Source organism: Dunckerocampus dactyliophorus, chromosome 3, assembly GCF_027744805.1.
Source record: "Dunckerocampus dactyliophorus isolate RoL2022-P2 chromosome 3, RoL_Ddac_1.1, whole genome shotgun sequence".
Lineage (NCBI taxonomy): Eukaryota > Metazoa > Chordata > Actinopteri > Syngnathiformes > Syngnathidae > Dunckerocampus > Dunckerocampus dactyliophorus.
Window position 1 is genome coordinate 31629598 of NC_072821.1, and position 16768 is coordinate 31646365.

The window sequence follows — 16768 nt, forward strand, 5'->3', positions numbered from 1 at the left end:
AGTTCCCTGTAGATCTTAATATAGATGTCATTATTAAAGGTAACACTGCCATTTGAAATAAATAAAGCAAAAAGCTTATGGACACATGCTCTAAAGACTTGTTAATTGTTCAAGAAAATGACTAGCTATAACTTACAGATATCAGTGAACTTTAACCAGAGATACTTTGGTCATCTTAGATAAGATAGGCGAGTGTATTGTTGTTTCTCGACAAAGTGAAGATGAAAATCGTTGCTGGTTTTCTGGTGAAGCACCACAACCGCTCTGGCGTGCAACAGTGGCAGCCAGGCCTGGGCTGCTGGACATAATGCGCCACCGTGAGCAAGGAGAACACAAGCTGATAATGTCTGCTTTGTTTGGGGGACTACAAAGTCCTGGGAGGTTTTCTCTCCTCCCGCTGCTGCTGCGCGTTTTACAAATGGGTAGAGAATGGACGGAAACGATTCGCCTGGTTCATTGGTGCATGTCTGTGATTCTGACATTGGAGCATAGTTTCTCTTTGAAATTGGTAAGTAGGAGCAACCGCAGCAAAAGTCTATTCACAGGAAGTGATGAATGCTCCTCATAAGGCACGGCTTTTCACTGTGGAACAGCAGGGGAACCACAGCGCTCTTGCTGCCTTTTTGTTGTGACTCAGCAGTGAAATATGACCCTCCAATAAAATCATTCATAAAGAAAGCAATCTCGTAAAATATTACTCTTAGTTGCGCATTCTTGTCTGGCATAAAACCAGAATGTTAGAAAGTAGGGTTGTCAAAAAAAGCACTTAAAATGTATTGGACATTGAAGATGTTTTCAGTAAATCCTAAATCCAGTGTACATTTGCGCACGCAATAATGAGAGCGTTATTTAATGTGTCCTTATGGAAGTTGTAAATATGGTGGCCAGCAGGGACAAACGTGCAGAAACAAATTGACCTTATTTGCCCTCATTTTCCCTTTCTTTGCCCTTTCTTAAACGGGGCGACTCACATAACATAATGCATCCACATAATGTAGTTGTGTACAACGAAAGAAACAAGCTGACGCACAAACGGCAAGCAACCCGACGTACGAGGGTGGTAACTCGGACGTTAGAACTAAATTGATCATTTTTCAACATTGCCACATTTCAACATTGAATCCATTGCTCCTTGTTCCTCCAAACTGACCATTAATCTCAATTCGTGCTTATTAATTACCTTTGACTGTTATTAGAAATATACGGTAATAAAGATGTTACAGGGTTTCCTAAAATGACCCAAAATATGAACGTGGTTCCTACCCATGACTCAAACTTTGCTGTTATGTTATTTTGGCTTTATTCTACATACATTATGACATTTTCCGCAACCTCATTTTCCAAAAATTACAACGTTAGTGTTTTGTTTGTTTTTCATAGCATTACAACTGAAAAAAAAAATTCTTTATTATTTCAACTTTATGCTACTAAAATGACGTTATTTTTCCTCACTTACCCACTGATGTGAAACAGATGGGGGGTAGGATTAAATAAGCTTTGCTTCTTCCTACTCCTTTTTGGACATGCAGAATTGTGAATTATCTTATGTGACAGACCAGATAGCTCCAGTGTAATCTGAGTGCATGTTCCAGATGAATGAAACCATTATCATCATAATATTACAACATTATTCTCGTAAAATTATGACTTTTTCTCGTTAGATTCTGACATTTTTTTGGTAATATTTACATGTTATTCGTGTAAAATTACTGCTGAAATTATTAAAATTATTATGACATTTTCTCGTTAAACGTATGTTTTTTCCTCTTTATATTTTGACTTTATTCTCTTAAAATTACAGCTGTTTTTTTTGTTGTTTTTGTTTCTGCTGTTTTTTCCCCCCAACTATTTCAACTTTCTTCTTGGAAATTTTCCTCTCATAAATGTGACTTTATTGCCGTAATATTTAGACTTTATTCTACATACATTATAACTTTTTCCACAAACTTAATTTTCCAGAAATTGCAACTTTATTGTTTTGTTGTTTCTCATAGCATAGCATAGCATTTTCAGCATTGCAAGTTAACAAAAAAATTTCATTTAATATTTCAACTTTATGCTCCCAAAATGGTGTTATTTTTCCTCATAATATTACAACATTGTTCTCGTAAAATTATGACTTTTTCTCTTAATATTTTGACTTTATTATTGTAAAGTTAAAGCTTAAATAAGTGAATCAATTAAAGCTTTAATAGTTGAACTTTATGCTGCAAAAATAATGTTCTTTTTTCCCCGTTGTGTTCTGTTGGTAGGTGGGCCTTTTGGATACAATGAAGTAGCCAAGATACCAGCTGGAGCCACTCACATCCGTGTCACGGATAACAGCCGGAATTATCTCGGTAAGATCACGGACACACACACACACGGGTCACCTGGTCTCTTGTGCGTATCGATTTCACGTTACTGCTGTGTCACCGGCTCCATGGCTACACTCGTAAATCCTACGTGTCACATCGTTTTTTCAGAGACTTGCTGTTACTTCCTCTCCCCAGAGACAAGAAGCGCTCAGCAGTCCTGTCTGGCTACTGATGGATGTTGTGTGTGTTTTCCAGGCAACATAACAAGCACCGACTTCTATTCTTATCTTGTTTATGAGACCAAAATAAAACAGATTTAGTCGTAGCACACACTGGTCCTGAGGCTGACACATGTAAACGCTCTATCTGGCCACCGGGGCAAAGTAGGTGAGGGTCCTTGTTTCCATGATGTGTCATGGAAAATCCCTCTGAGCACTGAGTCGAGACAACTGCCTTATAAGGTCCTCTGGCTTATTTCTTTCTTGAAAGTGCACACAAATTCCCTCTCTTCCCTACTTTGTTGTGATCCACTGGTACAGAAGCATGTGACAATATCAACACCCCCCAAAAAACACCTTTTCCGTTCATATAGCTCTCCAGAATGGTCGTGCCCAGTTTGTGATCAACGGGAACTGGAAGATTAGCGTCCCAGGGGAGTACAGTGTGGCTGGAACCAAACTTCTGTACCGGCGGTCTGCAGACACCTGGGAGAGCTTTGAGGTCCCAGGCCCCACCCAGGAAGACTTACGTATAATGGTAAGACCCCTAAAGCAGGGGTGTCCAAAGTGCAGCCCGGGGGCTCGTTTTTAATTAACCCTCTGAATATTTGGTGTAAAGTAAATGTATTAAATATGAATGAGCTACAGTATATTCATAGATATTACACTGATTTGCTGAACTTGCTGCTTGTAAAAGCACCCAGTATTTTGTTTTGGAATATTTATGTTTTGTCACATAATAAGTCAGGAAAGCTTCCCGATCATGTCCTTACTTTTTGTCAGGGGTGTCCAAAACTTTTCCCGCGGTGCCACGTAGTGAAAAATGAAAGGATGCAAAGGCCGCTTTGATATTTTGTAAAGCAACACATGTAGATATGCTTAGACGTGATATATATTTCAAGAAAAAACTGCATCTCAGCCTTGTGGTATAGGTGACAAAGCCTATTATTAGTATCAGCTTTGCTTTCTTTTTTCCCATTTTTGCTGTTGTTTTTTTTATTTTCTAAATATTTCAACTGTCACCTTAAATGATTTTTGAAAATTTTCTTATAATATTATGACTTTATTCCCATAATATTTTTACTTTATTCCCATAACTTTTTCCCCAGCCCAATTTTCCGAAAAATGTAACTTTTTTTTTTGTTTCTCATAATATTACAACTTTTAAAAAATAGCAATTTTTTTTTTAGATATTTCAACTCCATGCTACTAAAATGGTGTTATTTTTCCTCATAATCTTATGCGTTTATTCTTATACAATTAAAAAAAAATGTTCTTGTTAGAATACAAGTTTTTTTTCTCTTAATGTTTTGACTTTATTCTCTGAAAAATTACAGCTGTTTTTTTTTCAATTTCTGATGTTGTTGTTCTTTGTAATTTTCCAACTATTTCAACTTTCATTTCAACAGGACACAAATGGCACACTTTGTACAGTCCTGCTTTATGCATATGTTTTGTACTGTGCAGGCTTTGGGTCCGACGCCAGTTTCAGGGCACATATAGACATTCATTCACACTCACATTCACACCTATGGACAATTGACCTAACATGCATGCATGCATGTTTTTGGAATACCCGGAGAAAACCCACGCACGCGCAGAGATTTGAACCCAGGTCTTCCAGATCTCCTGACTGTGTGGCCAACATGCTAACCACTAGGCCACCGTGCGGCCAATATTGAAAGCATGATTTTTCAAAAGTTATTTTCAAGATTCAAGATTCAAGATTCAATTTTGTCTTAAACATTTAAAGTTAGGTCATCTTAATGACTATATAATCATTGTGTGCAGGTTCTGGCCACAGACAGAAACCCAGGGATTGAGTATGAGTACTGGTTGCCACCAGACCAGTACGACCTTTACCATGGGAGGAGAAGCCCTCTGCGTCAGACTCACCTCTCTGACAGCTACCTCCCCTGGGAGCAACCCACCACAACTACCACTACACGGCTTCCCCAGGTCACCACCCGCCCCCACTGGTGTAAGCCTCATTTAAACTAATAGTAACAAATAACTTTTCTGCATTCACTTCCAATCCAGTGCTTTTGGTTTATATTAGTTTGTAGTGAAATCTTGACTTTAGTGTCGTCTTTAAAGTCGGTTTCTAAAGCTCAGTTTTGCTTCTGCAGGCTGTTTGCTACTGCAGAAGAATGCAGCTGTTTTGTTTCTTGTGAAGCCTGCAGTGCACGTGTGCAGGCAGAGCTCCTCTGGACTTACTTACAACCACACGGAAATGTGGCCACAGCCTGAGGAATTGTGTCTTCTGTCACCATCGATCAATACCGCAAACAGTTTGCACATGTAGACAGACGCCTGCATTACAATAACAAATGATCCAAAACCAAAAACACACAAAACCGTAAAACACACGCAATGTGAAAATGCTGCAAGTACGTAAACACTGCAGGATCAAAAAACAAATGCAAAAGAAAAATGCTGCAAATTCCAGAAACACACACAAACCCCCAAAACACATGCATGACACAAAACGCGGTAGGTTCGCGGAGCAAAACGGAAGTCAGCCAGGCTACCAGGGGCGCCAAACCTAAGGGATATCTGTCATTTTTTGATAGCTGATCTACTAACAGGGTACACTGAGGACTGCATCTGTCAAATGAGCCTTCATGCATAGGCAAAATACGTACATGCAGATTATCAGAACACACAAAATTCTGGGAGGAGGAGATGCAAATGTAATGATTTTGCAGCCGCAATGTGATTTATCAAACCTGAAAACTGTTTGCAGCCTGTGTTTTTGCATCTATATTCTGCATGTTCTCCCCGTGCGTGAGTGGGTTTTCTCCGGGTACTCCAGTTTCCTCCCACCTTCCAAAAACATGCAAGTTAGGTTAATTGGTGACTCTAAATTGTCCATACGCATGAATGTGAGTGTGAATGGTTGTTTGTCTATATGTGCCCTGCGATCGGCTGGCGACCAGTCCAGGGTGTACCCCGCCTCTCGCCCGAAGTCATCTGGGATAGGCTCCAGCATACCCCCGCGACCCTAATGAGGATAAGCGGCATAGAAAATTAAAGGATTGATGGATGGAAGGCAGGTGCAAACCACTGGTCTTTGATACGCACAAATGGCTGCGGTCACTGAGAAGGAGCCGGTGCAATGGCGGTCAAGAGATTCAAGAGAGTTTTATTGTCATGTGCATAGTACAACAGCAGTTATACCATGCAATGAAAATCTTATTCTGTTCATTCTCCCAAGAAAAGAAAGAAAACAAATGAAAGAATAAGAACATAAGAAACATAAACACATAAACATATATACCAATAAATTAAGTAACAACAACAGACGAGACATTAATACAAGTAAATAATACAAATAAATAAATAAATAAAGTGCTATGAGTGTGTGCGTGTGTTGCGTGCGGCGTGTGCGAGTGCTTCGTTGAGGAGCCTGATGGCCTGTGGGTAAAAGCTGTTTGCCAGCCTTGTGGTCCTGGACTTCAAACTCCTGTAGCGTCTGCCTGACGGTAGAAGTGTGAATAATGAGTGTTGTGGATGTGTGCTGTCCTTGATGAGGTTGTGTGTTCTGCGTAGGACTCTAGATTTATAAATGTCTTGCAGTGAGGGGAGGGCTGCCCCAACAATGTTCTGTGAGGTCTTGATCACCCGCTGGAGTGCCTTCCTATCACGTGTTGTACAGTTACCGTACCAAACAGTGATGGAGGCGGTAAGGACACTTTCCATAGTGCATCTGTAGAAGCAACTCAGGATTGTGGTGGACATGCCAAATTTCCTCAGTCTTCTCAGGAAGTACAGTCTCCTTTGGGACTTCTTCAGAATTTGTTGGGTGTTGTGAGACCAGGTGAGGTCCTCGCTGATGTGTGTGCCAAGGAACTTGAAGGTTTTCACCCTCTCCACCTCAGTCTCATCAATAAACAGGGGTCTATGCGGCTCCTTTTCCCTTGTTCTTGGGTCGATGATCATCTCTTTAGTCTTATCTGTATTGAGAAGGAGATTGTTATCACGACACCAAGCTATGAGGTCCGCCACCTCTCTTCTGTATGATGTTTCAACACCACCAGTGATCAGTCCGATGACTGTAGTGTCATCCGCAAATTTAATGATGCTGGTGTTGTTCTGGGAGGCCACGCAATCATAGGTGAAGAGCGTGTAGAGGAGTGGACTCAGCACACACCCCTGTGGGGTCCCAGTGCTCACAATTCTTGAGCTGGATGTGCGGTTGTGGACTCTGACTGACTGGGGCCTGCCTGTGAGAAAGTTAAACACCCAGTTACAGAGGGAGGGAGACAGGCCAAGTGTGAGGAGCTTATCTGTGAGTTTGTGGGGGCTGACTGTATTGAATGCAGAGCTATAGTCTATAAATAGCATTCTGACGTATGTGTCCTGGCCCTGTAGGTGAGAAAGGGCTGTGTGGATGGCAGTGTTGACTGCATCATCCGTGGACCGGTTCTGGCGATATGCAAACTGTAGAGGGTCCACGGTTGCCGCCGGGATGCTCTTTTTGATGTGGGTCATGACTAATCTTTCAAAGCACTTCATAACAATAGGAGTGAGTGCTATAGGGCGATAGTCATTCAAGCAGGTCACGTTGCTCTTCTTGGGTACGGGCACTATGGTGGTGGACTTAAAGCAGGTCGGTACAGATGCTTGTGCAAGCGACAGGTTAAATATGTCAGCAAGCACATCAGCTAGCTCTGATGAGCGAACCCGAAGTGCACGTCCTGAGATGTTGTCTGGGCCTGCTGCTTTTCGTGGGTTTGTTTTGTTTAGAACCCTGCGCACATCAGCTGATGTCACCATGAGAGGTGAGTCCTGTGTGCTCCCCAGGTTCAGCCATCCTCTCTGCTCATCAGGAGTTTGGGTATCAAAGCGGGCATAGAACTCATTCAACTCATCAGGAAGTGTGGTTTGGCTGGACGTGGCTACGCTACTCTGCTGTCGATAGTCTGTGATGTGCTGGAGCCCCGCCCACATGCGCCGAGGGTCTGAGGTGGAATAGTAGCCCTCCAGCTTCTGTCTGTACTGTCTTTTGGCCTCTCGTATAGACCTCCTCAGGTCATATCTGGCCTTTTTGTAGTCATCAGCGGTGCCCATGACAAATGCAGTCGAACGAGCACGTAGCTTAGCCCTTACATCACAGTTCATCCACTGTTTTTGGTTAGGGTATTTTCTGTAATACTTGGTGGTGGTAACAGTCTCTATACATGTGCTAATGTAGCCAGTAACAGCAGAAGCATATTCATCCAAATCAACAGTACAATCTTCCCTCCCCGCTGCAGTTTTAAACACATCCCAGTTTGTGCAGCCAAAGCAGTCCTGAAGTACTTGATCAGTTTCTTCATTCCATACTTTAACTGCTGTACGTACAGGGGGAGCTTTTTTAAGAAGTTGTCTGTATGTTGGATAAAGGAATATAGAGATGTGGTCAGCCTTTCCAAAGTGGGGTCTTGGAACAGCCTTCAAAGCACCTTTCATGTTGCTGTAGACTTGGTCCAGGATGTTATTTTCCCTTGTGGGAAAGCTCACATGCTGGTAATATTTGGGGAGGACAGTCCTGAGGTTACAGTGGTTGAAATCGCCAGATATAATAAATACAGCGTCTGGGTGTTTGGTCTCGTGTTTATCAATGATGTCATGCAGGAGGCCTAGTGCATTAGCAGTGTTAGCTCGTGGTGGGATGTAAACAGCAGTTAAATACACAGCGCTAAACTCACGAGGCAAATAAAAAGGTCTGCATTTCACCATCAGCAGCTCAATGTCCTGCGAGCAGTGCTTTTCCATCGTCTGTACGTCTGTGCACCACCGTTTGTTTACGTAAACACGAGAGACGAGGTCGACGGAGAGAGACAAAATCTTCTGTGCATTTGTCACCATATTTGGACTGCAAGTTACAAAAAGAAGCTATGCCATATCCTCTATGGAAAAACTGCTTGCAACACTGCATTTTCTGTCATCTGGATTATTCCAGCGCACCATCGCAGTGTGCCAATGTAATAACGAGCTGTGCACCTCCTGTAGTGGGATTTTAGTGTGGATTTCACACCTAAATGTATCCTACATGTGGAAGTGTAAAACAACAAAATGACAAAATACTGTACACTAATACAGCAATCCGTTGTTTATTGCGGGTAATTGGTTGCAGACCCTACCGTGATAAGTGAATTTCGTGATAAGTAGGATTCCTTATCTATAAATGGAATCATTTTGTAGTTAGAGCAAAGAAAACCTGTTTATTACCTTCTAAATACGGGTACATTATTAGTGCCGTCTGGACATGAAATAACATGCCTAGAGTCACCTTTACACTTGTATTACCCAATATAGTAGACATAATAAGAGAAAATACCTGAATAAGACTCGGTGTGTTACTGTAAATGTGTTCCGGTGCTTGGGGAGCTGAGTGTGGGGCGGAAAGGAAGCACCCAGTTCAACAGTAGCCCGTTTTTGGGATTATTGTGCCTAAACCTGCAAGAAAAGCCTGTTGTTCCAGCACTCAAGTCCTGTACTTGTTGAATGCGTCTTCTGAATGCCTTAAATTTGTATTTGAGATCATTTAGCCATTTTTAAACTTGAAAATGCTTAATTTATGCAAAAAAATACATACAATTTGCTTACATATGCATATTTTTGACTAATAACAGCATGCATTCAACCACAAAACAGAGATGATTTATTATTTTTTAAAAATCATGATACAGCGAAGCCACGAAATTCAAAGCGTGAAGTGGCGAGGGATTACTGTATAGCCATATTATGATGATGCGATGTCTCTGATGGAGTTCACCAATGTGTTTATTTGCATCCTCCACCAAGACCTCCAACTCCATGGGTTCAGACCTCATTTTTCTGTTTATCTGCTGTCCCGAACTCTACTTGGTGACGGCTGGTGCGGCAACACTGGACAGTTGCGACCATCATTAAGGATAAAGATGGTATTGTAACGTCTATCCGGGCATTGTAAGGATGATGAGGATATGGTCCATTAATTTAAAAAACAAAACAGGCTACTTTCGGCCAAACCAGGGCAGAACAACATCAGCAACGTCCAAAGACAATCGGAAGTCACAAAACTCTTTAACACTACAGGTAACTGCCAGGTCGCTACAGTACAGTATATTTGAGCTTGTTAAACAGTCTCCTCCAATGAAAGCAACAATACTAATTAAGCCGTGTAGTGGTCTTATTATTGAGATGGAAAGGTTGCTCGTGCTTTGACTTAGATTTTTTTATTACTTTTTATTTTTTATTATATTTTACTACTTTATTCAGCTGGCATAGGCCGGACTGTGATGACTGAATTTCCGAGAAGTAGGATTCTTTATTTCTAAATTGAATATTTTTGTAGTAGTACATAGAAAACCTATTTACGACCTTCTAAATACACTTTGTAACATTATTAGAGCCCTATAGACATTAAATAACACCCCGATTGTCACCATTACATTCCTATTACCCAAACCATACAGGAGCTGCTGTCAGCCACAACTCGCGACAGTCACTCGCACTCTCCACTCTGTTAACACTCAGCTAAGCAGTCAACTCTAGCTAGCTGACACCACACACGTCGCGTCCCAGGCGCACACAGCAAGTCACAGACATTACACTACATATCACATCTTCTGAATGCATATTTGTGTTTTTGTTCATTTAAACGTTTTTATGCTTAAAAATTTTTCTTGTAGGCCAAGAATATTTATAATTTGCTTAAATATGCACTTTTTACTAATAATAGGCCGTATTCAACTACAAAGCAGTGATCATTTATTCATTAAATAGTGAAAAAACGCGACAAAGTGAGGGCACGATGTTCGAACCGTGATGTAGCAAGCGATGATTACATAGGTAATACATTATTGCGCGTAGTTGTAAATTTTTTTAAATCTCTGAAATTACTCACATAGTAATGTAAAATGTGTGACGATGCCAACTAGTGTGGTGTGATTCCTTTCAAGCAGCATTAAGAAGGCCCGTGAAGCCGCCACGCCAACCTTCCCACCCCGTTGTGCCTCGCCTGGAACGAGAGGAGAGACACAGAAACCTGCTACCTCAGCCCTCACCAGGAAGTAAGTTGATCAAATACCAAGTCATCCAACAAGTGTAAAAAGATGCATAATTCTTGGCATACCCGTACCTGTATACGTGAATAAATGTTTTTTTTTTGTGAGGTCAGAGGAGGAGCACTGATGTGCTCACAATCTATGTTCTAGTTCATCCCAAAGGTGCTTTAACAGGTTTGAGGTCAGGGCTCTGACATTTTTAGGACCTAACATGTTCATATATTGAGCCTTGTAGGACAGAAATTGTCTCTTATTGTATCCCAAGGAATAAAATTGTGCGCAATGGAGCGCAATTGTCCAAAAGCTAACAATACCAAAATCCGAAATCTTCACAGGGCACAAAGAACTAAGGGTGATGGTGCACAGAAAAAACACACCAAGGCACCGTGAATATGAATAAAAGTTACAACTGAAAAATAAACCACAACAAAACAGGGCAAGCAGGAACAGAGCAAGGAGGCTGGTTGGAAGATGAGGAAAAACAGGACAGATTGTGCAGAAAAACGAGTACAGTAGAGCCCTGCTTTTTTGCGGGGGTTACTATCCAGGACCACCAGCGAATGGCGAAAAACTTACGAAGCAGAGCTGGTCGCCACAGTACCATTATTAATGAAGAAAGACACCCACATTACCTTTTATCTTCCAATACACCATCATCGATACGCCTGACCTTCATTTCTGCTACTAACTTGGAGCATTAGTAACCAATAACCGATCACTGGTGCTTGTAAAGTTGGTACTCAGCCAAATGTAACCGCTCGTTGATTAAGGCTGCAGACAAGTCTGAACAGCTGTGTTTTGATCTGACAAATCTTAAGTAAATTTGATCAAATGTGGGATTACTACAGCTTCTGCCTGGACATTAACACGGCAGCAGCTGTTCAACTCAGACGGAAAAAAAGGCCACACGTCACCCACTGACACTGGGAACACCAAACTAGTATCACATTTTAATCTTGCAAGAATCTTGGGACACTCCTTGATAAAAGATACTAGAGGCGGACTAGGAAAGAAGACAGCCCTCTCAGGTCTTGGGGTGGAACAAGGAAGCATGGAAAAGGCATCTTCCTGCTGCTTCCTGCGTTTAAGAACACCACTACTAATTGGAAAGAGGCTGTAGGTGTGCCTCGTTGCTCCGTCCCACACCTGAAGTCGTCCCTTGCCTCTTCACGCACATATTTAAGCAAATTGTACCTATTTGTTGCCTAAGTTAAGCACTTTCAAGCATAAAATTGGCAAAAACAAAACGGCTTAAAAATGGCACTAAAATACACACATAAAGCATTCAGAAGACACATCCAAAGACACTGGGATGATATGAAGTATTCTACACTGATCACTAGGTGTCAGTAATGTTACTGTCATGTTGGGTGAGACACACAAGCACCAGGCTTGATCGCCAGAACAACAGGCTTTTATTGCAGGTTCGAATTTTCTCACAACAGACACAGTAATCCCTAACACTTTGTGTTATTTTATTTTCACTACGATTTTTATAAAAAAGGAATCCTGCTTTGCAGAAATTCACTTATCACGTTTGGGTCTGGAACCAATTAATCCTGATAAACGAGGGATTACTGTCGGAAACAGGAAATGTGACAGTCTGAGCTAATTTATGCTCATTTTGTCATGCAGGGCATTGTGGGAAATGTAGACGAGTTAAAGGTCGAAGAGAGCGCCAGAGGCAGTATTGCCAGAAGGATTTTGGTAAGTCCGAACTTGAACTTTATCCTTTTTTTTTTTTTAAACAAATCACGATCGAAACCAAAAGGAAAATCCAAATACTAAAATGTCATTTTCCACCCAATCAGTTTTTCGTGCCAGAGTCCTGGGGAAGCTTTACAGAGGCGCAGAGACGCGTTACGATGTCCAGGTCCTCCACACTTACCGTAACAGCTTCCGTCTGGAGCACCGTGAGTTCCTTTGGGTCCCCAATGTGTGTGACTGCCCCCATCTGGAGCCCGGCAGGCAGTACATCCTGATGGTGCGTCGACACATCAACTACGAACAGACGCTAAACCGCATTCTGCTGGAGGAGGACAGCTACGTGGTGCCATACAGACCCAGAGAGGATGAACTGCTGCGGCCGCTGGAGAGGCTCTGCAGCAACAGAGGACAGAAGCGGCCTGCGGTGTGAGCCCGGTGAAACATTGCATCAGCGTTTTCCTGTCTGGACCTTCATCATCCACGGACACACAAATGTCCACACATGGACAAAACTCTCCACTCCACACAGAGGAACCAAAGAGACTCCATGTTTATTTAAAAGCCTGCATGGCTTACTATAACATATAGAGCACTTTAGGTGGACACCTGCAGCCACCTGTAAACACACGCCAAAGAGCATTGACTCAAATATGACATGTAATTGCTGTTCTTCAAAATATAATTAACTTTATACTCTGTATTATTTCTTTATGCATGCCAGATTTGAGGGAAAATCCACCTCAGCACTATTACTGTACACCTTGAGGTACCACTTTGCAATGGGGTACCCTGAAACATGGTTAATGTATAGCCAATATGTAATTATTTATTTTGTAATGTCTGATCCTGGAGTGTCTACCATTTACAAGTGGCAAAAGGGAGCCTTAATTTAAAGTAGGATGGATATTAGGAGTGAGGTACTACCATTTATAACTACAGTCTCTTAGGCGTATAAGTCAAAATGCATCATGAAGAGGACAAATACAGTATACTGTATATACAGTAAGTCACACTGGACTATAAGTCACATTTACCGGTATTTATGATGGCACTGTCATCAGAGGAGGGGGCAATGTTTACACCAACATGGGGACAAACTAAAGCCACAGAAGCTGAAATAAGTCCTTTTCAAGTATATGGAGACAATAAAAACGTACCTGTTTAATAAATGCCAGAATGTTCTCCAAGAAGACACTTTTAATACGTGACATAATACCTGGACGCAAAAATGTATCAAACAGCCGTATTTTAACACCAATGTTTTAATGTTTAATGTTTTAAGTCTCAAGAACAAAGTACTTGTATGTTATTTTTACATGACTATATAATTATTATTATTATTGTAGTATAATGTTATTACAGTAGAACCCGTTTAAGTCTGTCAAGGACAACCCGTCTTATGTCAACCAACTCCACCGTGTTCTTCTTATTTTGAGAAAGTGCCCTCGTGAGATATCCATGGTTGCTTTTGTTGACATAAAATTTTGGACCAGTGATTCTAATTTGGGGGGCCCTGACCCAAAAGTGGGTCGTAGCGGCGTTTTCAATGGGTCACGTTTTTATGCCTGGGCAAAACATAACAATAACAATGTAATGACCCGATGTCCATGAATGTACTGTACATCACATTCTTGTCTGTGCTATTCGCTTGCTTACACCGCCGCGAGGTGCGTGCCATGTTTATTGTCGACTTTGTCAAGCTTGAGCGGGAAAGGGAGACAATTCAGTTGGGACCTAACGTGCCTTCCGTCCCGACACACAGTTGCAGATATCTGCTGGAGAACAGCACCTCTGCAGCTCACATTGTGTTGTAAACAGTTATTTTATTGGCCCGTGACACATTCTGAAAATATAATATCTAAACATAAAATATAATATGTAGAGAATTTAACAAGAATCAGCATGTTTGGGTATTTGAATGGCTCCACCCACACTCTGAACTGTCACTACCAAAATTCCATCCACTTCAGCACATTCTCTTGTAGGAGAATGTCAACAACTATATTTCAGTTTTTACAACAGCATAGAGTTTCAATTAAAATGTTTTCGCTTTATTGTTATAGTTATAACATCTATTATTTATGATTATTTAGCATAACCTAATCAAGTGATGAAAATGTCATGTAATGTCGCATCTATAAAATATTAATTAGTCAACCAGGTCAATCCGTCCTGCTCCTTTTAAGCATCCTTTTGAAAATGACCTTGAAAAAAAATTGGAGAGGAATAACTGATGTTTCTGTCGTAAGCCCTGCTTCTATTCTGGCATGCCTAACTAACCAAGACAAGATGAGACAAATTGCAAAAAATAGAACAAAATGTCTAACCTGTTCCGCAATATGACATTTTATCCAGTAATCCCTTCGTGCCTTGAATTTTGTGGCTTCATTCTATCACGTTTCTTCAAAAATATATTAATTAATAAATCATTAATAATAAATGAGTCTGTTGTGGTTGAATATGGCCTATTATTAGACAAAAAAGATGCATATTTAAGCAAGTTTTACATATTTTTTTGCCTAAATTAAGCAAAATCAATTGGCTAAATCAACTAACATACAAATATAAGGCATTCAGAAGACGCATTCAAAGACGTAATGATATGTAGTCTTCCACACTGGTCACTTGGTGTCAGTAAGGTTACTGTAATGTTCGGTAAGACACACAAGCACCAGACTAGATCACCGGAACAACAGGCTTTTATTGCAGGTTTGATTTATCTCACAACAGGGACAATAATCCCTAATAAAAACACGGGCTACTGTTGCAGCCGTAACCCACGCCAAGCTAAAACTCAACTCTCAACCCCCGACTTCACTTCCTGTCCTCCCACCACTCAGTTCCCCTACCACCGGAACACATTATATTGGGTAATATGAGTGTAAGCGTGACTATAGGGGTGTTATTTCATGCATAGGCGGCGGCTCTAATAATGTTAAAAACCATGTTTACAAGGTTGTGAACACATTTTCTAAGCTATAACTATGAAAATATTTCATTTATAAAGAAGGAATCCTACTTTGTGGAAATTCACTCATCAAGGTCTGGTTTGCAACCAATTAACCATGCTAAACGAGGGATTACTGTACTAGAAATGTATTTTGGCGGGATAAAAGCCTCAAACATCCAATCCACTTGTTTGATTGGGCCCTTTTTCAATGCTTGTTTCCAGCATCGCAAAAAAAAACAGAAACAAAGATGAATGAAATGAAAATTTGCTGTACCATGGATCCCCGCTTGTTCCGGGACCACCAATGAATGGCGAAAAACTGAGAGTAACCGCCCGACGACAGCCAATCTGGGATCAGCATTTGCTATAAAAGTGACTGATGTAATTACTAGGTTAGATTCACTTCCAGAACTCTCCTCTTATCTCTTCCTTTGCCATTGTTCACTCGTGACACAATCCCTAAATATGGCTCACACACTAATGAACACATTTAAAGTATCAAATTTATAAGTACTCACCACTAATGAATGATAACGGAAGACGATCGATGACTCGAATCTTTTGCGTCTCAGCACACAATTATGGTGCGTTCAAGGACGCCAAACAAAGTGCGAAATCTCAACGCTTGAGGACAAAACATTATCAGTGAAGCATACAGACATAAATGTGAAAACTGGGCTTTTTTGTAACAGTGGCACATGTATACTGTACATTTGACCTGTATTACCATGTATTTATAAATTATTACCGACTTAGGGTGAATGAGATGTGTTTTCCGCAGAACAAAAACAGCCTATTTTCAAAGAAAAAAAATAATGAAACTATTTTTTTCATCAAAAATCAGCTGCGTACTGTAAAATTGCAAATGTGATTTCAACGTATGAAACACGATCTGTCAAGCGCCCAACTGAATTTGAGAGGTGGATTGTTTTTTTTGGACCGTCGCTCAATATTTTGTTGCATCGCCTGAATATACTGTAGGTATGTACAGTATGTTCAGAAGCTTCAAGCAAAACTTGTCACTTGCTACAGTTGTGTGGCATCTTTCACAGTGTCATGGCTGTTCATCCACCTTGTTCTGTGGTGAATGAGATTTGTTTTACAATACCAAAGGAAATATACAGTATTTTATTGTGTGGCACTGATTGACTTCAACTATAAACTATGTCAATGAACTATAACTGTTTTGAAGGGAACTGTGTGTCTTGTATGTCTATCGACATGTTACGATGTTTCGCGGTCTTATCTTCAACGCTTGAGGCTCCAAAGAAAAGGAAAGTGAAAAGTGAAATGAAATAAAACAGGGTAAAATGCTCAGAAAGTGGAGAAATGCAGACCAAAATTGGTTCAAGCCGCTCAAACGTTGTGATTGTTAAACATGTGAAAGGATCTCCTGCCATGAAATGGACGGTGATAACTAAGCAGTGTAATGGTCTCATTATTGAGAATTCTTCCTCCCAACAAGCCTGTCTCTCCCTCCCTTGCAACACCCCTGCCGGTACAAGACAAGCATAGGGATAAAAGTAAGGAATACTTCTATTTTTTAATACTGTTTCATTC

General features: G+C 40.9%; 1 protein-coding gene across 2 annotated transcripts in view; it reads left to right on the forward strand.

The window, feature by feature from the left end:
• The window catches only part of adamtsl5 (ADAMTS like 5), a 63006-nt gene extending 46500 nt beyond the window's left edge, over positions 1-16506 (forward strand). For both annotated transcript variants that reach the window (XM_054771837.1, XM_054771836.1), the window contains 6 exons: positions 2253-2339; positions 2890-3053; positions 4307-4496; positions 10450-10557; positions 12187-12258; positions 12363-16506. In XM_054771837.1, coding sequence (XP_054627812.1) covers positions 2253-2339; positions 2890-3053; positions 4307-4496; positions 10450-10557; positions 12187-12258; positions 12363-12688 — 947 coding nt within the window. In that variant the 3' untranslated portion in view covers positions 12689-16506. The remainder of the gene's footprint in view (positions 1-2252; positions 2340-2889; positions 3054-4306; positions 4497-10449; positions 10558-12186; positions 12259-12362) is intronic.
• Positions 16507-16768: the final 262 nt, after the last annotated feature.